The sequence below is a fragment of the Neodiprion pinetum genome, chromosome 2 (genome assembly GCF_021155775.2).
Source record: "Neodiprion pinetum isolate iyNeoPine1 chromosome 2, iyNeoPine1.2, whole genome shotgun sequence".
Classification (NCBI taxonomy): domain Eukaryota; kingdom Metazoa; phylum Arthropoda; class Insecta; order Hymenoptera; family Diprionidae; genus Neodiprion; species Neodiprion pinetum.
The window spans coordinates 14,794,369-14,820,006 of NC_060233.1; the positions used below are offsets into that span (position 1 = coordinate 14,794,369).

Below are 25,638 nucleotides of genomic sequence, written 5' to 3' on the forward strand. Positions count from 1 at the left end.
TAAACGCGGTGAGCGATCGTAACATGAATTCTTGTTTTTTCATACTGACCGCTTACCAACTTGAACTGTGTCGACGGTGTCTACAAGGTAGACGTAGAGAGCGCCGCTTGATTAGGAATTTATCTCTTCAATTTTTGTATGCGAAGAGCTCATTAATATGAGTTTAGCCAATAAACCATCAATACAATATAATATAATTAATGAAATCGTTTGCAGTTCGTCTGTAGATGTTATTAGTGCAGTTAGAATTGATTGATAGTGATACAGAAACAAAGTGCTTTTACCCATGAATTTTTGAACCCATCTTACATCATTTCGATTTGTTTGAAAGAAAAAAAAAAAAAACACTCAGCATTGGAAAAATCTTAGATGAAATCAAAAGAATGTCATGGTCAACCGTTTATTGAGTTGACGTGAAAAGCCCCTTATATGTATATTTTCATCGTCAGTCACGGCCGTGGGATGCTACCTTCTGAATTGTCTGTTGGGCCCGCCGCAGGCGGCAGAAATGGGAAACAAGAAACCGGATGCACGCTTTTCTTGGGTGGGTTCGTAATCTGTTAGCATTTGTTATCTATGGCGGGTCATGATCCGATGCTGACGCTTGCGCGTTGTGGTGTTAATTGTGGATTTCACTAACTGCCCCAGCTATTCTTGTGTGAAATAAAATAGCAAGAAAGTAGCGTCGGTTTTCGTTCAGTCGCGTTCCGAGTTTACATCCTACAACCAAATAAAAACTACAGTAACTGAAGTTTTTCTGCCTACGCGAGATACGGACAGGGAGAAATAACGAGCCTTTCATCGTCCTTCCCCTTCATGGTTCATCATGAGTGATTATTCAGCGGTCGCTCCGCCACAAAATTTCAGTCAAAGTTCCGCGTTTGCAGCTGCCCTGCAACGTGCCAAACAGGTAAGTACGTCAAATTATCACCGAATATTCATTTTACGCGATAACTGTTTCTACTCCCGTCCGACCTCCATTTCGGCTTCACTCGCAATTGCTCGCTTGGGAATTGGGATAGCTGCAACTACACGCACGTTTTCCCTCGCAGATGCTTTACACGTTTTACGAGTCTCTGAATCCATGTTTAGATTTCTCTAGATAACGAGGACCATTTCTTCGACCCAATTTTTTTTTAACAACTATCTAATTCTCTTCGAATATACTCGCTACTCTTCCTAATTACGCTGCAGTATTACAACTCACATGTTATTGCCAGAAAATTACTCAGTCAATATCAATCTAATTCCGCTGTATCACTTCTTCAATATCTCTGGTTAAACGGTACACGCGTAGTCGTTACTTTTTAGCAAAATCACTTGTTTCACAGTTATTCCCGAGTCAATGTTCCATTAAATGTAACTTTGCGATATGTCTGCTGAAATATTCATGTCTAGTAAAAAAGTAAACTCCGTGTTTATTAAGTAGCCAATCTACTAGTATGTGTGTTGTATAGTGATATATTGTGAAACGTTGATTTTAATTGGTGCTGCAGAATTCCACAGAATTGGCCATCGTTTTGTTACCCGTAGTTTCATTCTCACTTACAATCCAAACACCTTATGTTTTGATTCCAATACTATAGATTTACTCTTCTTACTCACACTGTTTATTTTGAAATATATCGATCACAACTTGAACAGCCCTCATTTCTTGCGGCTATTCAACAACAACCTGGACATCGTTATTTCAATGAATAGCGACGGTTCATCCTGCATTTATCAATTTGCTTATCTCTTTTTCCTTACGGAGCTCTTCGTTTCCAAACACCATTCACATACTTTTCGTCATTTTGAGTTAAATAATTTAGTATAGAAATGTTGCAATTTGCAAAAGACATTACTCTGGTCAGTTTTAGAAACATAGAATGGTCATTACATTTGCTACATTTTCCGCAACCAAATTATATGAGGTTAAAGTTGGTAATGTTTTTATAACAATTCATTTTTGGGCAAACTCGGTATTTCGCTACTAAAAAATAATTTTCGTCCAATCTGCACTGAAAGCATGCTTTTTTATGCGTATAAAGTGGGCACAAAGTATCTTTTTTTCCACCCAGAAACAAGTGGGCGGCTACAAAATATCATAAGCGGGCTCGAAGTATGTTTTTACTCCCATTTCCTCTAACAATGGAGGATGATTATGCACTCAAAGGCAAACTTTCGATGCAGGCTATGGATACAAAAGTATTGTGTGCACTACGGGTGGTAGGCGATTGATGCTGATCGTAGGATTTTTAGGTAAGCCTTGATGACTCTCCGCATATCGAGGCTTGCTTTTGGTGAGCCTCGCTAGCTTTGGGTCCTCTTGGACTCCTGAAAGTCGCACTCACGTCGATTGCTAGCTTTCTGCCCTTAATACACAATGCACTATTAAAATTCAGTAAAACGTAATACATCTTTAACAATATTAACATAATCATATTTTGCAAACTCCGATACTTTAGATTTTTTGTGAATGTAATTGCAAAATCAGGCTGGCGATTGGTCATTGAAATTTTGGAAACCCTGGAGAAATCGCTGAAATGTCAGGGAAAATGTATGATGGGAATTTTCAATCAAATGAATGTTGTTTTTTTAACGCTCGTCATAAGAACTCGCAACTTATTTCTTCAATATAGCACATACTGGTTGAAATAATTTGACGTCAATGATGTTACAAATGCGAGACAAGTGGTTTAGTAATTTTTCAATAACATTTGTTCTAGTTTGTATCCCTCAACCAGATATGTCAGTTTGATTATGAACAAATACATGTGTAACTTATGAAAAGAGTTATTAAAGCAATATAAATTTTCTCGGAAAATCAGAGATGTTTCATAATGTAGATCTGGAAAAGACTTAAAACGTCGACGAAATTCAAAATGTTAATTGAATCGCCACCCACAAAATAATTAATTTTTTAAAGTTTCACTACTTTAGTATCACTCGCTTCAAACTCACAGAGTTACAAGTTTTATACTCTTGACCCACATTCACAATTAGTGGGTAAATCCAAACTTGGGTTCCCTAAAATAAAAAATCTCTCCATCCATTCCATTGTCGGCTTTTTTTTTTCTTTCAATCCTAAGGAGAATTGTTAGGTAAATAATAGTTTTCTCTGTAAGTCTTAGTCGGGGTAAGTGATATTTTATCGGAATAGGTACATCTGTGCAATGATGAATCTGAACTTGAAGGATATAAGTTTTACAATAATGTTCGTAATCGGACTGCTGTTATTTCTGTTTACAGATTGCAGCTAAAATAAATCCTGCCGGTTCTCAAAGTAATACGGAACCAAAGTTAAAGCGTCCTCTTGAAGATTGTCCAGGTGAGGCAAATCAATCTCTTCACACTTCAGGTACTAGCATACATACATTGTTTTTGTTTTTAAGTTATCTTTGTCTGTTTCGTTTACTGTAATTGATTGATCCACTAATTTTCACGAGGTTGAAGTTTGGAATGTTGATAAAATATACAACAATATCCGATGACTTATAATCGGTAAAATGTGCAAGGAATATTTACACACGCAATTACATATATCTATGTATTTTACAAACATAAGTCACACGATTCAATGACTTTGTTTTATCTTATTATGTGGTCCTCTAATCTTGAGTAGATGGTAACACTTTCGAATGATTTGAAACTAAGGTCAGGTAGTACTGGTTTCAGAACCGCTCGACAATCGTCTTTAGGAGTGAGGTTCCAAAAATAGAATAGCTACACAATGAAAGTATCATAATGTAGAATTTTCAATGAACCGATGATCTAATTCATAGAATTTTAGAATGTCAAAAGTCAAAGTATAGAAAGTACAGAATCGTAGTTTACTTTAAACTGTTTGCATTTTTGCTTCTCTATATTTCAGCTTTCATTTTAAAATTTTATAAATTAGTTTTCTGGGCTTTTGAAAATTCAATATAACGATCCTTCCGTAATGCGATGATTTTACTTTTTAATCCCTACCCTTCTTGAGCTGTTGAGTTTCTGTTATAGGGTCGAATACGAAAATGCACACTAAACCTACTCACTAACTGTTGAACCACAAGTTTTTGAACATTGTTTTATGCGAATATGATCTCTTTAACTTCTTCAGAGCCAGAAGCAAAAAAAGTGGCGGCTTTAGTAGCAGATCCTATGATTGGGCTACGGGGGGGCCCACCTACTGGTACTTCTATCAGTGAAGTTGCGGCTCAGGCAGCTGTAGCTGCCCGAGTGGCTGTTCAGTCGACTTCACCTCCTGCCGTCATGGCTGGAATGGGAGGTATCTGTAATGAGGATATTAGAGTCCCAGACAAAATGGTTGGGCTAAGTAAGTATAAACGTCATCCGCCTCTTTTCCCTAGTCAGACCATGGTCAAACGACTCTTCATCATCTTCCATAAATCATCGTGTCCAGACATTTTCAACGCCAACGAATGATGCGAAAGGCATAGTTCAGACTATCAATTCTTGGGTGATGCTTTAGCTGGTTGCAGAAGGTTAACTGTGGCGTTTGGTACAAAAACTTATCTTCGTTATTAGCGAAGGGTGCAACAAATTTTTCACCAAAGTTCTGTTCAATTTTGATGATATCTACTGAATATTTGAAATTCGAATGTCCCCTGGTGTTTTTCCTTTCCTATAATTGTGCATTTGGCGTCATAAATTTGTCGAAAATTTTTTGACCTATCCAGCTTTTGATTCCCTATCTATCTGTAAATTAATGGTCATCTCCATTTATTATTTTCCAGTAATTGGCAGAGGTGGAGAACAAATAACTAGATTGCAAAGTGAAACTGGGTGCAAGATACAAATGGCGCCAGAGAGTGGCGGATTGCCAGAACGTGTTTGTACTCTCACAGGGTCCAGAGAAGCCGTCAAGTAATTTACTTTTTATTTCGTTATACCCTCAATATAACAGTTATTGCCGATTTTTTTTTTTCATTTTTCAACCTTTACAGCTTTGAATTTTCAAATTATCACCAACAAAATTGACTGCTTTTTTTGATATCCAAAGTTGCGATCGATTGTAAATTCAAACTAAGAAAATGAGTATTGTATTTTCATCATCTAAAAATCGCAGCAATATTTTTTATTCAAATAATTTTCGCAAATACTTTAATTGATCGTGTCACTTACGTTTCACAGTATCCAATTGAACTTGTTGTTTTAAACCAAATTTACATTATCTTGAAACTTTGGGTGAAATTTAGTTGTTAGAAAGCAACTGTCCACGACTTTGAGTTTTTTTTTTCCTTTTTTTTTTTCCTCTCCATAATGCTGTCAGTTGCACTTACTAAAATATATAGTCGGTGTGTTTGTATATACATATAAACGTATATCATTATCTGACACAGTACTTTTGAGATTTTCTTTTTCACAAATGCAAAACAGGCCTTCAGTTTCGAACTTTTATAATAGAATTGAAAAGAAATAACTTCTTTAAATTAAAAATATGGAATAAATGCGTTTTATAACTGGAACAGCCGAATTAGAAAATACAAATCCTTCTGGGAGTAGTACGAACTTGAAATTGGCAAACCCGGCACTGTATATCTCATACTTATATACACACAAATATATGTACATACAATCCCTATGCATAGAGTATAATTGAGACGTTTGTCGAAGAAATTCGGTTTGTCAAGCTTGTCTGTACAAGTGATTGAGTTTTTTTTTTTCTTCTCACCTTCTAATAATAGTGTACTCTATTGTTATGACGAAGGTTAGTGTCAAGTTTAGTCTGTTCCGAGTAACAGCCAGAAAATGGACAGTTTTTCAAATTGTATTGTAATCAGGCAATCTTTCGGTAGATTATAGAAGTATTTATTCTCACAAATCTTTCAATCTCAAGGTCACAAATGTTTGGCCTAAGGTAGATTCTTTAATATTTACTCTCAGTTCACAAGTGAAATAATTTTAAAGGCATTTCATAGCCATGAAGAGTTTTTGAATATTTACAATGACGTTTGCTGTATTCAAAGCTTAATTATTGGTTACAGTTTCAGTGTTCAATATTTTCCAATTAAATGTGATATTCGCCAATACTCAAAATTATATTATATCTAATACTTACGCAATATAAATATCCCGGAATATGCGTATTTGTACACCTATTTTCTTTCATTTAACATTTGAATAATAAAGAATCGACGACGCACGTCTCACCGAAATAACATTTCAGTCGTGCTAAAGAGTTAGTCCTCTCCATTGTTAATCAAAGAAGCAGAACGGAGGGCATTGGTGACATGAATATTGGTAGCGGTAACAGCGCACTTATTGGCCATCCCGGGTTTGTTGAAATAATGATACCTGGTCCTAAAGTTGGTTTGATCATTGGCAAAGGGGGAGAAACGATTAAGCAACTACAAGAGAAGTCCGGGGCCAAGATGGTCGTTATTCAAGAAGGCCCTTCTCAAGAACAAGAAAAACCACTCAGGTGAAATTGAAATCGAAGACACAATCTCTTATGCACTCAGTTAAACTATTCAATAATTTGGCGACTTGTACCGTTCGGCGTGATACCTTTGAAACACAGTGAATGTACATTTTAAGCTTACAGTGGATTTACACATTGTTTTGGGGTGTATTAACATGACTCAGATTTAAGTGAAAATATTTTAGAATTACGGGAGATCCGCAAAAAGTTGAATATGCTAAACAGCTAGTGTACGAGTTGATAGCTGAGAAAGAGATGCAAATGTTCCATAGAGGATCACAAAGAGGAGGTTCTGACAGAGGGGGAACAAATTATAATAATACTGACAATGGGTTCAGCCATGGCTCTCAAAGTGGCGACGGTGTTGAGGTAAGCTACTGTTTCTTGCTTGGCGGCAATAAAACCTTGAAAAAAATGATGCCATAGCAAAACTGGTACAATTGCTTCCAATTACTTGAACGATATTGGGATCTCTGACAGAGGCGTAACTTAAGAAATTGAACCTAGCGGTGAAAATATGCACTAGAGTGAGTCGGTCACGCTGTACATAAACAAATGTAGACACGTGCATCTTTATAAAAATGCATTTTGTTTTTATAATGTTAAAATATAATACGAAACTTTCATTGCAAGAAATTTGTGAATTTGCACATAAACAAGTACATAGTACATATTCAGCTGATACGATTCGACCTACTCGCTCAGATGTTGAATATCGTCACCAGATAGCAAATTCGAGTGCTAGAGTTCATAATAATGCCGATGAATTACCCTCTTCAGGTTCTTGTACCACGAGCCGCAGTGGGTGTTGTTATTGGAAAAGGTGGTGACATGATAAAAAAAATTCAAGCTGAGACAGGAGCCCGTGTACAATTCCAACAAGGTAGAGAAGATGGTCCAGGTGACCGAAAGTGTTTGCTTTCCGGTAAACATCAAGCAGTGGAACAAGCACGACAACGCATTCAAGAATTAATTGACAGTGTAATGGTAAAACCTTATTCTAGTTTGTAAGTTAGAGGGGAATCCGAGCTGAATTCTTTATTGCATCCTTAATATACAGAAAAACATGCGGAAACTTAATTCGCAAATTGTAAGTGTTTTCTAATGTTTCAAATACTTGGTACTATCGACTAAATATCTCAATGGTGTTTTGAGACTTATCTGAACCATTTAGGTAGATAGTTTAAGCCTTGGTTATTAGGATACAAGCCGATACAAAATTTTAAACTATGTTTATGTCTATTAGAGACGAGATGACGGGCGGAATCCCATGGCTGGTGGTGGCAGAGGAGCAGGGGGACCACGTGGTAATGGTTTCGGTAGTGGTCGTAATTCAAACGAATTCGGTGGCGGGTGGGACAGGCGCCAAGGTGGCCCAATGCAAGACAAAGTTGAAACAACATTCACTGTTCCATCGACCAAGTGTGGAATCATCATTGGCAAAGGTAAAAAGCCATCTTCATTATGGGATGATTGTTTCTGCCTAAAAAAATTCAACTGGAACTATTCCGAATGTGTTTTTTTTTTTTTGTTCAGGTGGAGAAACTATCAAACAAATCAATCAACAAACTGGAGCTCACTGCGAACTTGATCGGCGGAATCAGAGTAACGAAAATGAAAAGATATTCATAATACGCGGAAATCCGGAACAGGTCGAACATGCGAAAAGAATATTCAGTGAGAAACTTGGATTGGTACGTAGATTTTTTTCTTCATAACAAATCAACTGAAATTCAGTTTCCTATTTGTCAACCATTGATTCTCCAATATAATCCCTATCGAGTTTTGAGTAAGCTCTATCTTTAGATGGTGTCTTAAGGTATGGGACAAGAAATCGCCATAATATGATAATTCTATAGTATTTTATAAAATGCGTTATACAACTGGAGTGCCGTATACGTTTTATCAATGATGTGTAATTTTTATTCTATTGTGTTGATGTCATAGCTCTACATTCTTGTGATAACGAATTTTAACAGCTGTTCACTCCTGATTTTATAAATCAAATGTGCTATGTCCCCTCTGTAATAATCTTCGATGAACGTAACTCTCTTCATGATAAAAAAAATTGCAGAGTCCAGGAGGAGCCCCCTTTACAGCAGGGCAAGGGGCTATTGGATACAATCCAAACTGGAATTCTGGATCAGGATATCAATCTTGGCCAAACCAAGCTCAGTCCAGTGATACAGGTAATTTACACAAATAATTTGAAATGATTTATCACTGCGCAGTGAGTTCATAGAGTGTTTCATTATTTCAGCTGGCCCTGGTGCAACTCCTGGCGGAGTACATGTTAACCCGCAAACAGGACAACCAGATTACAGTGCACAATGGGCGGAATATTACAGATCACTTGGTATGCACAGAGAAGCTGACATGATCGAGCAACAGGCGAAACAAGGAAAACCTGATCAGGCTCAACCACAGCCAGGTGATTATTTTCGACTTCTAGAGCTCGACTCATCGTCGACATTGCTGTCAAATAGGCTCCACGATTACGTTAATTCTTGCAGGAAATACTCCGAGTCAAGCCAATCCAACCCCAGCTGGAACTGCCGGAGCTGTTCCACAGCAGCAACAGCAGCAACCACAAACTGCAGCACAGAATGGAGGTCAAGCGGATTACAGTGCCCAGTGGGCAGAGTATTATAGAAGTATCGGGAAGATTAAGGAAGCTGAAGCAATAGAGGCACAAATGAAAGCTGGCAAGGTAAAATCGTAATCAATTATCGAGGGTGGCCACTCGTCTGGAAAACTTGGAAAATCGGCAAATGTCGGAGGATTTTGATTGGTATGGAAAGGTTAGGGAAATGTTAGGAAACCTTAGCAAATACTTGCAGGTTTTCTAGGAATCTCCACGAAAGATGGTGTTCAATGAAATTTTTCTATTTTTCAATTGTTCCTAATGATTCAAAATTGCTAGTTGTTTATAAATTTTTCGTTATCTGTGCTTGATTATCAGTATTTATTTATGTAGATGGTAGTGATGGTATTGATAACAATATGAATATGCTTGCTTGAGGATGGATGGGCAGGCTGAATCAAAAGTTAGGAAAAAGGAAGACAAAGTTTGTAAAACCTTCAACGGTGTTATTTGTGCCAATGATGGACGCTTATGAAAGAACCTCCGTATCATATAACTGAAATTAATCTAAGCAAATTTATAGTACCTGAGCTAAGATATCGACAATCTGCAGTGGTTTTATAATTGGAATGTTCAAAATAATTAAACCATGATATCATTCATCCGATTCTCACGGTTAGTCTCTTGAAGGTTCTAATTGTATAACCTCTTGTCTGTTGGTTGATATGTCAGCTTCTGTTATTCGAATTTGGTCAAATTCATTTCAATTACATAGTATTGACGTCTTTTCATTCGTGTTCATTGTCAGTAGCACAAGTACTATTGCCGGAGACTTTGTTTTTGTATAATTTTTCTCTTTCATAATTTTCTATTCAGACAGTGGGACCGATTCATCCTTAAGATTGAAGCATACTAATCTTTACGACCTTCTGTTTTCTAATAATGAACAATTCAATTCCAACGTTTTCTGTAAGATACAAGTATCGAGATAGTTGATATGCTAAAGCAAAAATGTCGAGAGAAAAAAAGTATGAGAATTTTCAAACCAAATTGAATGGCCACCCTGAATAATTACCTGCAATAAGGAGTTGAAAAATTATATCGTGTAATACTGTTTACGTATGGTATACGAAATATTCCGGAACAAATTGTGCCAAACAACTTGACCCAAGCTTAGACAGGTACCATGTCAAGGTACTTAACTCTGGATGTGTGTTTCAGCTGGGTTTGCAGGGAAGTCAATTAGCGCAACCCCAAATGCAACAAGCTTTACAGGGGCAATCCGCCGGTCCGCCGACTGGAACACCAACCTCTTTTCCCCAAAGTTACGGAAGCTATCCAGGAATGGGTCCCGGGTCTGCTCCAGCCGGTTATTATGCTGGTAGCACGGGTTCCGCCAGCCAACCGCAATCAGGCCAGCAGGCTCCTCCCTTCCCAGCTGGATATCAGAATTATCCATACTCCCAGCCGAGCTCCGATAATTAATAAGCAACGGATGAAAAATGAAAACAATGAACAATACGTAAGTAGAAATGGCTACTCACCTACATTGACGTTGATATTTGTGTTAATATGTACATATATCCATTATGTGTATATGTAACATAGAAAATGATGCATGTCTCTTTTGGTCTCCTTGATTTTCTCCATATTTATCCTAATAGGTATTATACGTATAATAGGAGTAGGTTTTTTTTTTTTTATCAAAGTCCGCATTTTTATTATGTTCACCACAATGACGTATGAATTGACTAACTCGTTGCATATATCGTTCTTTTCATATATCGCATAAGCATATAAATGTATATTATATACGTGAAATCGAATACATGCTTGTTTAAAATATTGTTGATTATGTGCTCGTATACTGAATAATTTCCTGTCGCATAGTTTTGTTTCAATATGTTGTTTGTTTGTATAATTCATATTGCAGATGTGTGGTTCATCGTATGTTTATTTCGAAAATGTTCAAAAAAAAGGTGTGTATCATTTGCAACTGCTTAATTGAAAGAAAACATTTTAGGGGTTTTATTATCAGTATGAAATTGAAATTTTCATTTCTTTCATTTAATAATGGTTCATTCATGTATACAATTCTACATACATTGTTTACCCAGAAAGTATCTGCAATTATTTTTCCTACTAAGTTAAACCATTGTTGTGGACTTTTAAAACATACTATTATTATCATTATTATTGTTGTTGTTATTATTATTATTATTATTAATACTATTGTTAATACTATTACTATTAATAATATTATTATTGATAAAATTGAAAACATGATGATTTGTGGTTGAAAGATATTATCAGTGGTAATATTACATATTTATACATGTATTGCAAATATTCTTTTATTGAGATGATTTATCGCACTTTTTTTGGTCACTCGTTTGTTTACTATTATATTATATTACCCTGTTCTCCCACGGTTTGTTTTTATTTTTATTGTTGCAGTTGTCACTTCACGTCGCATCACTCTTAATTTCGTGGTTATAAATGTAAGGCGTTGCTAACTGTTTGTATGTACTTCGTTTATTCATTACAGCGCCAACATGTGTACATCGCTTGCAGGAACTGATGAAATTTGTGTTCATCGTACAACTGCAAAGTGCAAAAAGTCGGATCTACGGTATGCCGATAGAACCAAGAATACATCTGTCTCCAGTTCAATGTCAGGGAAGGTATTAAAGTGATGATGGCTACTCCCAGAGAGTAGATGAACATAATCACCAGTCATATTTGCCAATATGTGACTTCCAATGGTTTCATTTTGTTATTTTCTTTTTTTTTTTTACCTTAAAAAATAACTTGCAACTACTTTCTGGATATCATTTATGTAAGCTCTTACCATACATTAATAGCAACATCATATACATTATGAATCATTATGAAATTGGCATAATTTGGCGCGTTCATTTAGTTCGTACCCGTTTGTTTTTCCTCATTTATTATATTTAAGTAGATGATAATAATGATTAAAAGCAGATATAAAAAGTAAGAAAAACTCAACCAAATGCAGTTTTACTTATTTGAAGCCGCATTAAATAGACAGGAATAAAAACAAGCAAAACAACGTGCAAACTTCTCGTTATTACTCTAATAATGTTTATGATAGTATACAGAGTCAATCTGAAGTTGTACATCATGTATTTTCCAAAAATACATTAGATATAGTGAATAGTATATAAGAAATATAAATTAAAAGAAAAGAATAATAGGGCATGATGGACTATATTATGATCAAATTACACGTAATTACTCTTTTTTCCTCGCAAATCCAGCCAACTTCAACAGTAAAGTTTGTCCCAATTCAAAATTTTCGCACTATATGATATATGAATACCTGCACTTTGCGCAAAAGAATTGAAATTGAAATTTGTTTACGGACTAGGGATAATCTCGTCTATTTGTCTACTGTATTAAAAACAAAGTAAAAAAAAAACTAGCAAGATAGTTTGGCTTAAACTTTTTACTGTTATGCGCAAAAATATGTAATTTTAAAATTTTTCTTCGTTCATTTTGTCTGTATTTGCGACGCTTACACTTTTGTACACGCATAAAGTTCTGTGGTAATTTCTGAGAGTCTGATACTCGGATAATTACTGCATAATATAGTCAGGTCAGCATCTATTATAGAATAGTCAACTTTCCAATAACAAATAAAAAATCAATTATCTATAGTATACGCAGTTTTAACTTTTTTCTTTTTTTTTCTCTTTATTAATCAACGTTTTCGGACGTGTTCTTTTCTGAGCATTTGTTCTCTGGTAAAGCGAGCATAGGTGCCAAAGAGAAAACTCTTGTTCGAAGTACCGATCTCTTAGTCAGGTTTGAAATTTTATGTGCGGGCTCGCTTTACCATTAAAAATGAATCAGAAGGTAGGAAACGAGAAAAAACCGTTAAAAAGTTTTTAGCAATCTGTATTGCTGCAATGATGAGAACACAAATAAAACAACATCCTGACTGTGTGATAGAAATAAATCTGAGCAAATTCGAATAACACAATCTAAGATATCAATAATCTGGGGAAAGATTTTGCAATTACAACGGTCAAAATCGTTGAACTCTGGTTCTAATGTTTTGGGCTCATTTTGCTCGCTCACCAGTTTTTCATTATACATTATTTGAAAGATATTCAAGAAATTTTACATTATTGCAAAGTCATAATGTGCAAGTGTATTTGTTTACGAGCATCTGTTGTATCGTACTTGCGCAACTGTATTCCTATCTAGTTTGGAGATGACTATTAGTTTAAAAAAATAATTTCGAAGTTTTCCGGAGATCTCTGGTGATCGAAATATACCCAAAAACATGAAAATTAGATTGAAAAAAACAAGAGTTCAATTAGTTACGTTCTTATTGTACAACCTTTTCTCCATTCGGTGACATCTTGGTACAAATTCGTTTCACTTACATAGGGATGTCGTTTCATTCATTTCCACTATCATTACAGCAAATAATATTGCTGGAGATATTATAAATAGTCTTTTCTTTTTTTCTAAGTTGTAATTCCGGCCGATTAACCCTTAATTGCGGCATTATAGTGAGCAGCTAGGCGCCTCTTCGTCATCCGCATTTCAAAATAATCGACGAAAACTCAGGTGTACAAACTCCTAATACCATCGAGTAAATGCGTAAACTCTTTTACTTACGCTCATAATACACTAATTCATCACACAATTTTTTGGAAATGGCATGCCTAACAGCTTGCATCACGAAGAATTCCCGTTATCGCTCACCGCTACTCATGGTAATTATTATCACACATTAATCATACCGCTGGCTGCAAGTATTACGGACATGCGGGGTTTCCTATCGCACCAATAGCTCCATTATTGCTGAGGGTCGTTCAAAAAAAGTCCGTGTTTAAATTTTCCCACCGCCAATTGTTAAAATAATCCATTCCATCGCCTGACTTCCGCTTTTGACCAGATTTCACAATTGTTCTACTCTGTAAAGACTTGAAAGTTTGTTTCTAATATTAGTATTCCATCAATATGATGCATTTGTGAACCGCAATCGATCTATTTAACCAATCTAAGTTGTTTGCTTGCAAATTTAATCATGCTTCACCTTGTAATATTCTTTCGAGTGCAAGATTGAGCGAAATTAGAATGTAACAATCGATTTCATCTCGCAAACATGAAGTCATTCAAATTTCGGTATTGGAGATTGTCTGAAATGGATTAAAGAGTATTAATACATGGCGAACAACTTCAGGAAGACTCGATATATTCAAGAACGAAGGGTCTGTATACATGAAAAGAAAATGATACAATTACGTATGACAAAATGTGCACACTTTTGAAATTAATTGTGTAGCAGTGATTTTCATCGATTGTATCATGTATTGTAATGATTTGTTCATTTCAGATATAGATTTCAGATAGCTTTCCACTGGGACATGGTTAACGCTGCCCATACCTTCTTCACTCGCGTAATCAATAATTACGCTGACTGATATAAAATTGGTTATGTTGAAAGATTACACCTTAACTCATGCGATCCAGTAGCACTGACTATGTCTTATTTGTATCGTGCATATATATATTGCATTACAATATATATATATATATTACAAATATTGTCCGAAATGCTTCTTCGTTTCATATATTGTTATTCTAGGATACGCGATTTACGTTCTAATTATAGGTAATAAGGCAAACTGAAATTCATTATCGAACGAAGTCAGTAGGGTAAATTTATAATTTCAACGTGCTCTCCTTCTGTGTTTCATTTTCTATGATATGTATTTATTTCCCCATATAATACATAACTGTAAAACGAATTGAAATCACCAGGGGATGATGCAGCAGATGAAAGAACAAAAAATGGAAGAACCAGAGCTCAACTAAACTCTATAATATATACATAAACATTTCGAATGCCTGTACTGTGTAACTCTTATTGTTAGTTATATAATTGCACTATGAAAAAAGCGTTGTTACGAAACTAAATTAATCCGACAGAAATGCTCGTTCCTGGATTATTTTGACTAAAAGTAACAAATGACAACCTTCGTTTCGTTGATTATATATATATATATACATATATAAATAGAAAAACATTGACATTATAAACCTCATGTTGACATGTTTTGATCATTCACCATTTAGGGATGTAAAATGTTTGACAATTTACTTGTATTGCCGATAATAGTTTAATCGATACTTATATCTATGTATATGCAAATGAATTACATTATCTTGTTTAGTGCACACTATGGTATCATTATAATCAGTAAATACAACTGTGACTTATTTTTTTGCTTTAAATCGTCAACGATACCAGTACCATTTTTAGGTTCCAAACTGCTGATAAAGAGTGACACCGTTGGAAGAAACAAATCACTATTATGTTTTACTTGGCATGATGATGATGATGATGATGCGTTGATAGGAACCAGGAGCCGCGCACTACTGGATTTTCTAGCTATGATCGTGAACCTGTTTTTGACATAATTACTGTTGCCTGTTGGTTGTCTTATGTGATGTATTCAAATCTATTCTTGACAAGGTCTTCATTACATTTTTTTTTTCATCATACTCAATGAAATCGGTTGAACATGTATATTCATATGTTGGTTTGCGATAATCGTTATTCGACTGTAACCCTTGTAACTTCAGCCTCCTTACAGGTATTGAATATTCTTCAATATTGATATCCTTTTGCTGTTCACATGTCCGCAAAACAGAGTTGGATCCTTCGTCAGAAAATCTTCTTTTTTATTACTTAATTTGTGAGAGGAGATGTTAACTTGGAAATGTTAAACCTTTTTCTACAATTGTCCATATGAAACGGTTTTATGAACTATCAGAGGTATTCTTCGATGTGAATATTTGATATTATGCATCATAATATTGTTGTGGTCTTATACCTGAACCCAATATTCCCATGATGAACAATATTTTTATTCACCCATAGAATGCCACACTGTTACATGGATCAAAGTCATTCGACAGGCAAATTATTTTTCTTGGTTCGCCAATTATCTAACATGTTGATTATCTGAAAATTGTCATTTCATGTATATCGGTGTTAATCAATATCATATCTTCCATTCTGATTATCGGGTGTTTATAATAAATACAATCGGCTACACCCCAATTTCAATAATGTGATAAAGTTGAGTTAAATCAAGGTATCTGGTTCCTAATCGTCATTCGCCAAAAACAACGTTTCAAACTAAACGATTTCTCTTGCTGGATCAGTTTTTCTCCCAGTATAACGACCAACGGCAAAATTATTACACTCAGTTATGGTGTATGAAATGAATTCTCGAAGTTTAAGGTACAGTTGTAAGGCCACAATATTTCCATTCTGTATGTTAATAATTTATATGTCCATGTTCACCTCCTTTATTGAGCTACGATCCATGTGAATATGTAGATTAATATGTTAGTTTTACTATCTCTTCTACATTCACTAACTTTTCTATCACCACCTGATTCAATATTGTCCCATGTAATATTAATTTGTAACTTGATGATACATTTCATAGAGGTGAATTAACTGGCCTTTATAAAAATTTGTAATTCCATGATCGATTTTTTTTGTTCATTTTGTATCATTAATCGATCAGCTTTATGTGTATCAAGCATGCATCTGCATTTTTAGCTATTAACAATATGGGTACAAAAATTTTAACAAATGAATTTAAAATACTAATTTTCCCCGGTGATAAGTGCTTAGTAATCAGTACATTATATTTTAGTGATTCTCTGAATTTGAATAATCTCACCATGAATATTATAGATTCATTCTAATCATTGTTTAAATGAAAAACTTGTTGTTTGGTGTTGACATTTTCTTTCAATGTAATATTTTATTTCTGAATCTATATCTCGCTCGATTATAAGTAAAATGAAATTTTTACATATTCATAATCGTGAATCATAGCTGTCCATGATGGGAGAAGGCTGGCATCAACGCTCTCTGTGCGTCATCTTCATTGAGAGATCAAACGAGGGTAAGTAACAAGAAATAGTGTATTCAACTCATAAATTATCGTTGACCATTGGACTGAATGTTAAAAAGTTTACAGTTAAAAATATTATTTCATGTCGATATAAACTTTTCAGTGTGTTTCGTCACTTCCATTTCTGTATTTGTGTTCGTGAATACCTGCATGCGTTTCCTTTTTTTTCGTAGTTTTTAAGATTGGATTCGCCCAGATGTTGTGTATTTGTGCTCGAAGTGAGTATTGAGCATGATCTCGAGTTTCATTATCACTGGTTTCATGTTTTCCATGATTAGGAACTGTCTAGGGTGCCTTCATTAAACCTGCCGACTGCCACAGCTGTGACAATCAGCAAAATTAAATTCATGTTTCTAAACTGTGTGATCCGAAATTATCCATATTTTATTATCAACTTTGTTTTATGTTTCTGCATTATCTGGTTTTAGTCCCTAGCGACATATTCTACAGTTACAGCCATTTCCGAAAATCGAGGAGTTACCCTGTTGTCATACAAGCATGTTGAATTAAGAATTAAATAACTTTACTGAGAATCTTGTTTTTCTTTTGTCTTTCAATAAATAAATTACTTGCTCAATCACATATTTGCGTTTGTTAATTGTAGTTTGGAAATGCAAACTTACACGTGACGATACTCCCATAATTTCTTAGCTTCTATCAATCGTTTTAGGGCATAACATCTAATTTTTAGACATTTACTATACATATGTATATGTATAATTTATCGATTTTGTTTGTCAATAATATTGGATTAGTGGCAAAAAATGAAAGTAACGATAAATTACAGTGATTCGTATTTTATTCGTACACGTCAAGAGAATTATGCTAGTTATAATATTGTAGCTTTACAGATATTAGATGGTACCCATTTGTTTCGACGAACAGCAGACATCACTCATTGGATGCCAATTGACATTATTTAAACATTTTAATGAAGAAAAATAAACTATGGATTCAGGGATATTGGCGAAAGTAAAAGTATGTACTTTGAATTGAAAATCTAAATATAGCGGTTGTGCGATGCGTGCATGGATGCGAATGATTGCGTTTAATTTTTGAAAACTCAACATATTTCCGATGAAATTCAAAATTATGCAGTCTTATTATTGTGCATTCGATTGTAAATAAATAAAAATCGACCTCTCTCTCTCTCTCTTTGCATCAAGGGACGCATGAAAAGATTAGGCCGCGTTATATATTAACTTTATAATACAAATATATCATTTGCCAGCAAACAATTAAAATTTTTGACTACTATGTTGTTATACAAGAATTAATTCACCGTATATATATATTATTTTATATATATATATATATATTATAACAAGTATTTTTTGCAATTTGGTAATAATTTTCGCTAGAATTCAATTCGGTGGACCGTAAACGGTGTTCAATTGCTGAGTACAACGTATAAACGTTGCTCTTCGGGGAAGTTCTTGCAGACGAGCTGCTCCGGTGTAAGTGCATGCCGAACGTAGTCCTCCCAAAATGTCCAACACGGTTTTTTCTACGTCTCCTCTGTACGGAATTTCGACGGTCTTGCCCTCCGACGATCTGCGTTGAAAGAAAACTGATTACCAACTTAAATTCTTGGCAAAAATTACCGTCAGAAACTTTCAGAAATTTGTACGGATTTACTCTGTATGCGAATTTTCCGCAGTTTCTTCGTTTTTCTAAAATATCTCGTGACAAATTCTAATAATGTGTAAAAATTTTGTTGGAACATTTCAATTTTCATGCAGGAAAACATCTGTGGCAGATATATGTAAAAGCCTTGATATTTCTTGAAAATTTCTGAAAAGTATTTGTACTTCTAGTTTTATTGAAAATATCGTTTTACAGATATGATCAGAATTTTTTTTACCAGCGTTTGAGACAAATTGAATTTTGAACTGTTGCTAAAAAAATTAATTTTCTTTTGGAAATCCATTCCAGTTTTACATAACGCGGTTCGGCTGAAAAATACTCAGGAACTCCAGAACTTTATTTTTTTCTGAAATTAATGCAATACGAATTTCTGAAAATATATGAATTTTTAACCTCGGACTCGATTTGGTTCAGAAACAGTCAGAAAGACAAAAATCAGAGTTTCCCAGATTTTCAATCGAAAAAGAAGTTTGGAAAAAATCTGAATTGTATCCAGAAATTTATTCAACTTTTACCTTAAAGTTGACTTAGTCAGAAATAGTTAGACATTTAAAGATTAATGGAAAATGAAGTTCATAAAGGATGTGAGTTTTTTTCGGAAACTTTCTGGAATTTTTTGAAATACCTCCGAGGTTGCTAGGATGGATTATTTTGTGGACCGTTGTTATCGCGATTTTTAAATCTCACAAGAGCGTAAGTCTCGTATCGACCGGCGCATAGTGGCCCCAAATCCTTAGAAAATGGCAGTTGAAAAAAAAGTTTCCTTGCGCATATACATAATAGTGAAAAGTTAACCGGTTTTGATTCTGCAAAATGGATACTTCTCCAAACAGTAAGTACAATTTGAATATTTTAAGCACGTCACAGAAGGCAGTTAAAAAAAAGGCGTCACAAAAAATATGCTGTCAGTTCACGAAGCGTTATTACTTGTAATAGAAAGTAAACTGTCTAAAAGTCAGTATTAAGTAATACGTTCTGTAAGCTTAAAAAATAATTTAAAATTTTACTCGTCTTATAAATATGAATTAATTTCTGGAGTAAAGTGTTACTTCGAAAATTCGGAAATTTTTGTGACTGACAGTGGAGTCACAATTACACTTCAAACATTGCTAAACAATACAATTGAAAGAATATTAATCGTGTAATCGGACGTTATTAAAAGTCTTCTTGAAAACACAGTTGATAATTTAGAATTAATGTGCAAATGGGGATGCGATGGCACTTCTAACCAAAGCACTTACAAATAAAAATTTAGCTATGATTACAGCGGTAAATCGGATGCCAACATTTTTTTTGTTTCACTTGCGCCCTTGCAACTTTTTAATAAAGCAAATTCGCACGGTGTTATTTGGAGAAATCTACGTCCTTCGTCGCCAAGATTTTGTCGCCATATTAAAATTCAGTTTTGCGCGATATCGCCGAAGCAACTGGAATAGAAGTTGATTGTATCAAAGCGCAAGAGAGAAATCTTATGCCCTTTCACTGTAATAGACGGAAAAGAAGTTGACATCAATTTTAAACTATTGTCGACAATGTCAGACTACGTTCAAAGAATTTAAGGATATCCGACAAGGTTTTGCAAAAACCGATCAATGAAGATCACTTCGGGTTCGGAATATCGCCGGTATATACGGTTTTTCAAATGCTGCATGCATGTAAGTTATAAGTTGGAAATAAAAAAGTATCAATCATTTTTATTTCAGGCAGATATAAAGCAATGGCACGGAGTCTACGAAATCGTAATGGTAAATTCATAGAATTTGTGCCATTTCTTTATTTCAGCGTAAAATGACAATGTTTTGAACTGTCTTGACACTCCACTTCTTCTTGTTTTTTTTTTCAATTTCACAATTAAAAAAAAAAAATTTCCTACAATTTTTTTTTGTTTTCATTTGTTACCTTTGTTCGGTTATACTTTAGGACTTCTTGGAAAAAAAAAATGATTACAAGTATCTCGAAACATCATAAAACTAGGGAGCCCCAAAGTTTCGGAATCCCGAGTAACTGCTGCAGGGTCGACTGTACGGGAATCGAATCAGCAGCATCAAAAACCCCAAGAAACATATTACTATATGTATATTTTGGTGAATAATCTGCTTGTACTAGTTTTGGTACGAAAACTGGAAAAAGCCTACCAGTTAAACCACTGAGAGAAATTTTTAGTTTCGGTTACCGCTCAGTCTTTGACTATTTTCATTTTTTACTACAATTAAAAAATATAGTTTTAGGTACAAAATGAAAATTAATTTTGTAGCTGTTACCAGAAAGTCTAGTATCCGTTACTATTCTTTCTCATCGTGATCACTTGTTACTATATTTTTTTGTAACTTTTGCGAATATTTACGTTAAAACCTTATTTAACTAAAAAAGTACAGTAAACCGAACAAACTGATTTTGCGACGCAATTACCAAGAACGGATCGACGATAGCGCAGAATGGTTATGCGTACCTCGTTTTTCGTAATTCCAACAATATTCAAACATTTTTTTTAACGATACCAGTTGTACTGAATTTTTCTAGTTACTATGCAAATGAAATTTTTCTCAGTGCCGGTTAAATAAAATAATGACAATTTTGTCAGAGGATTGTCCGGAAATATGGTATATTATATATTCCTGCGCAATTTCTGAGGCTCTTTTTCCCTTACAACGTAAATGACGTTATTATTACCTGTACTCCGCGACTCCACCAGCGTGTTTTTGCATCGCGGTAGAGGAAGCCATGCCGTAGAAGAGCTTGAAACGTTTCCCTTCCTTCTCGATCGTCTCCCCACCGCATTGATCATGTCCTGCGAACATTCCACCGGCCATTACAAAATCGGCACCGGCGCCAAAGGCTTTGGCCAAATCTCCCGGGCAAGTGCATCCGCCGTCCTAAAACCGTGTCGTAATGTTATAGTCGCATTTTTGAGGCTTTGGCTGTGTATCGAGGATGAGTGTGCTGAGCCGTCTGAAAGTTAGCTTAGAAAACGAGACAAGACTCTGCAATATTTGCGCGAATGATAGTGAAGACGGATAGATTTCACATCCCTACTTTGTATTTGAAACGAATCTAAGAAAATGCGAAGAATAATATCAAGATTATGAGAACGGGTTTTATAATTACAATGGTTAAAACGATTATTAAACTCTGGTATTTTTGATTCGATTCTAATGTTTTTGGGCTTTATTTTAATCGCTTAACAGATTCCAACATATTGTCTGAAGAAACATTCAAGAAATCTTACATTATGGTGCAGATGGAATGTACAAACGTTGACGAATATTTGTTGTACTCTACACGCAGATTAAAAAAAAAAAAAAATAAAACTTTTGAATTTACCAAATATGGTGATTAAATATGGCGAAAAAATTTTTTTATTGATCCAAATAAATATGGTTTCAATCAATGACCCAAATTGCTGCTCTGATCACTTTGTTTTGTTGAGTAATGAAATAATGCCTTTTATTTGAATAAAAAAAACATTTTGTTTGCGGTATTTCGTAAATGTAACAAATCCTTTTTCTGCGTGTACTTCCAAAAATCTATTTTCATCTACTCTGGAGATAAATGATTTTGAAAAATTATTTGAGGCGGTCTCTACAGATCTATATGCGGACGAAAATATGCTGAAAGCGTTAGAATTGGTTGAAAATAACAGAATTTAATCAATTTGAACGTTGCAACTAAAAAACTTTTCTTCAAATTGGTGATTTCTTATGTTGTGACCCGATCTTTCATTCGTGTTCACTATCATTGGAACAAACAACATTGCTGTAATGGAGTTCTTTGAACGCTTTTTGTTTCTTCTCTTCACTTATTTCATTCAATCGATGTGGCTCATTGATTTCCCAAGGAAACGCACACTCGGACTCACAGAAATGATATGCCCGTTCAAACCATGGGCTGCATCTGCACACTCGATAACTGCACTTAATTGGGGATAACCAACTCCGGTTTTCATACGTGTTGTACACACTGAGCCTGGCCCAATTCCCACTTTGATCACGTCAGCCCCCGAGAGTATTAACTCTTCCACCATTTCTCCAGTTACAACATTGCCAGCCTGTTGAAACATGTTGCATTATGAGTCCTACCAGGTTTAAAAGATTCGAACAACTGCAGAAAAATCTTATGATTTCTTACACGTTGGGCCTCAAAAGTTCAGAAAAACCCTTACTTAATTTATAGCACCTAACTCCATTTTTCACTAATCGTCATTTTTCATTCTTCCAAATGTTCAAACATCGGAAAACTCGAGTAATATTCTCCTAAGTGACAACTCATGCAATAGGACTGTTGAACAATTACTTGATTCTGGGTCAAAGATAAGAATTCTTTATAAACAAATAACGAGGAATGCGCAATGTTTGTTATTACGCGAAATGGAGTGCAGATTATTCAAGTTAACAACCAAGAGCTTATTTTTTTTTCAAACGTGTCAAGTATTATTGTACGCTTCTGCGAATGAAATTTTCTTTATGTATTGAGTCTTGTCACTATGTGACTTGCATATATTAACTTAAAAAATATGCATTCTGACATGATTCTAATTTGTGAAAGCATATTTTTTGGAATATCCGTAACCAGAATTTCTACATACTTAGGAGTAATAATATGCAGAAGATCAATGGTCGAAACAATTTTCTCCCTCGGTAGCAACATTACGATTAATCGTTTATAACACACAGCTTGATGTCCGATGGTGACAGTACAAGTAGCTAACAAATAACCGTTTCACAATCAGTTGTACGCATCATCCTGTACAACTATTTGCGATTATTTGCTTGTTCTCTTGGTGGGAAGGGTTCTTTGAAATCAATCGGAGCGCGTACGATAAATCATTTTAAGCAGTACATGCAGTTTTTGCAACTGTAGCTAGTGGCGAAGTAATGTGGAATACTGAATGTTATTGAGATTGTTATCACGTTAGTACCGACAGTAAGAGCAATGAGAAAAGAGATTGTGACGAGTAAATGAAGCAAATTATTGTTAAATATTGTTACATTCCATGCAATCTCGAGTATAAATTTACCGACTTACAATTATTGTGTGATTTGGATAGGCGAATCGGACTTTCCTCACAAACTCAACAAAGTGCTGAGAATACCCATTAGCAACATCTAAGCAAATGAAAGAAATTTCTGGGACGGAATTTACGATACTTGAGAGCCGCTCAAAGTCTTCTTGCCCTGTTCCTGAACTAACAGCGATGTTATTAATACAACCTGGATTACGAGCTGCAAAATCTTTCCATTCCTCGGCTGTGTAGTATTTGTGAACAGTTGTAAATATTCCGTGCTGGAAAACGAAATCGAATAAATTTTTAGAATTATTATATTATTAATAAAAATTGTTTACATTTCACCTTCAAGTATATAGCTGAGTCTTCAGAAATACGACACGTGAACGAGATTGATTGATCAAGGCCGGAAAAATGTAACAGAATGACAAATACCATTTCATTACGAGTGTTGCGATAGCGAAATAATTTTGTATGCAATTTTACTTCCAGTTTCAACTGGCGATTGTTAGTTAAATAGTCTGCTATAAGTAGGCTAAACTATCGCAGGTGTTTTTACACTTTGATCAATGTTCAGTGTTAATATTTAGTGTTTATCTATTACAAGGTTGCCAATAATTGTACAAAACACTCCATAAAACAATCGGCAAATTATTCTTACGAATGATACAATTTTCCGAGCATCGAATACGTTCGGCAAGCCAAGTTTTTGAACAGTTTTCTGTATATTTCTACTCATCGTGTTTAGCAACGAAGTATTTAATTCAATTTTTCGCATCTTTCAAACCTGTGACAGCGCTTTGGCCATCTCAAAAGTCCCAATGGTATCCATATTAGATGCCATCACGGGAATGCCCTTATACGTGCGTTTAGAATTTCGAAATTTCATCTCTCTGTAAAGATCAACCTGTATTGAAAATGAGTAATAAGAAATTAGTGAATGGATCTTATATTTTGCAAGTAGAATAGACATTTTTCAATGTAAAACATGGTTGATGCGCTTGTTAATATATCTAATCAATACTGCTTAACACCGTTTCAGGTTGCCATTATTAAATTTTTTATTGTTGTTCAATACTGATAAGCATTGTTGAAGTTGATACAATATTTTCACTGCGCATTTTCATGACACAATTCATGCTGTAGAATCGAGTTAACTACCCTTGACTCTATTTCGTACATTCCGTACCGTATCAGACATTGTTCTTGACATTATTTTTTTCGCAGGCATGAAGGAAACAGAGGCAATACGAAAACTGACGAAATTAGCAAGTTGGATATTTTTTCTAGTGGAAATGGAATAGAACTTATTGCCAGATTACTTATTTAAAAGATTTCTTAACTTTTTGTGAATAGTAATTTGCGTGGGTTGCGATATTCTATCAGTCGTGCAAAAATGTTAACGCTGCGGAATTTTTTCAAGGTAATTGTCGTATAGTTGTATGTATCAAAATTAGCTCATATTTCAACGGTAACTGTATTCTAGGTAAAATTATACTAGCGAAAAAAGACTTACGTCCGATCTGCTTTTGAGTGTGCTTCTTTTTGGACGCAATAATACATCCTTAAAGTCTAGTTTTATGTCGTTTATTATGTTCGGCATATTGTATAGTAGTATAAATTTTTTAAATTCTAACAGTGCTATCAATTTCGAAGCAGACGACGTACTTCGGTCTCCCCGAACTCTGTCAAGCTGCTTTGCGGACTGAAGCAGCAGCCGAGTAGCGAATGACTATTCGAGCACTTTCTTGTCATACAAAAATTTTCATTGGTTTGCTCGACAGCGCTCCGATATTGGGTGCTAACCATGTACTTATACAGATAGACTGAGCGCTCTTGTGAGCCGCATGAAGCAAACATTTAAAGGACAGAAATATGCCAGGAGTACTCCTTGCTCTCTCTCGCCGATTGAAAAGAGAGAGCGGTACTCCCGCTATATCTCTGTCCTTTCTATGTAATTGTCAGTGCCTCTTATGGAAGCGCTCAGTCTATCTTCATAAATCTATGGTCCTAACCA

The 25,638-nt window shown here is 34.9% G+C and overlaps 2 protein-coding genes across 9 annotated transcripts; one reads left to right on the plus strand and one right to left on the minus strand.

The window, feature by feature from the left end:
- The first annotated feature begins 586 nt into the window (after positions 1–586).
- On the plus strand, positions 587–17,554 carry Psi (P-element somatic inhibitor). 8 transcript variants are annotated; one of them, XR_006881347.1, is made up of 15 exons: positions 587–910; positions 3,232–3,340; positions 4,082–4,297; positions 4,719–4,848; positions 6,152–6,406; positions 6,592–6,775; positions 7,187–7,387; positions 7,653–7,851; positions 7,943–8,100; positions 8,481–8,595; positions 8,667–8,837; positions 8,920–9,116; positions 10,212–10,512; positions 16,894–16,963; positions 17,401–17,554. XR_006881347.1 is itself a non-coding variant. In XM_046609512.1 (14 exons), exons 1-13 carry the CDS (start codon positions 827–829, stop codon positions 10,473–10,475), a joined length of 2,283 nt encoding a protein of 760 aa, XP_046465468.1. In that variant the 5' UTR covers positions 587–826; the 3' UTR covers positions 10,476–10,512; positions 17,401–17,554. The 8 variants fall into 8 exon arrangements, 7 of the variants coding, with proteins under 7 accessions (XP_046465468.1, XP_046465466.1, XP_046465465.1 ...); XM_046609512.1 differs by lacking the exon at positions 16,894–16,963; XM_046609510.2 differs by lacking the exon at positions 17,401–17,554 and having other exon boundaries at positions 16,894–17,394.
- A 199-nt stretch (positions 17,555–17,753) lies between these two features.
- On the minus strand, positions 17,754–25,339 carry LOC124210975 (GMP reductase 1-like). The gene is made up of 6 exons (XM_046609517.2): positions 25,138–25,339; positions 24,409–24,528; positions 23,642–23,899; positions 22,476–22,664; positions 21,290–21,492; positions 17,754–18,526 (listed from the first exon to the last, which is right to left on the minus strand). The coding sequence occupies exons 1-6, from the start codon at positions 25,222–25,224 to the stop codon at positions 18,337–18,339; spliced, it is 1,047 nt and encodes a 348-aa protein (XP_046465473.1). The 5' UTR covers positions 25,225–25,339; the 3' UTR covers positions 17,754–18,336.
- Positions 25,340–25,638: the final 299 nt, after the last annotated feature.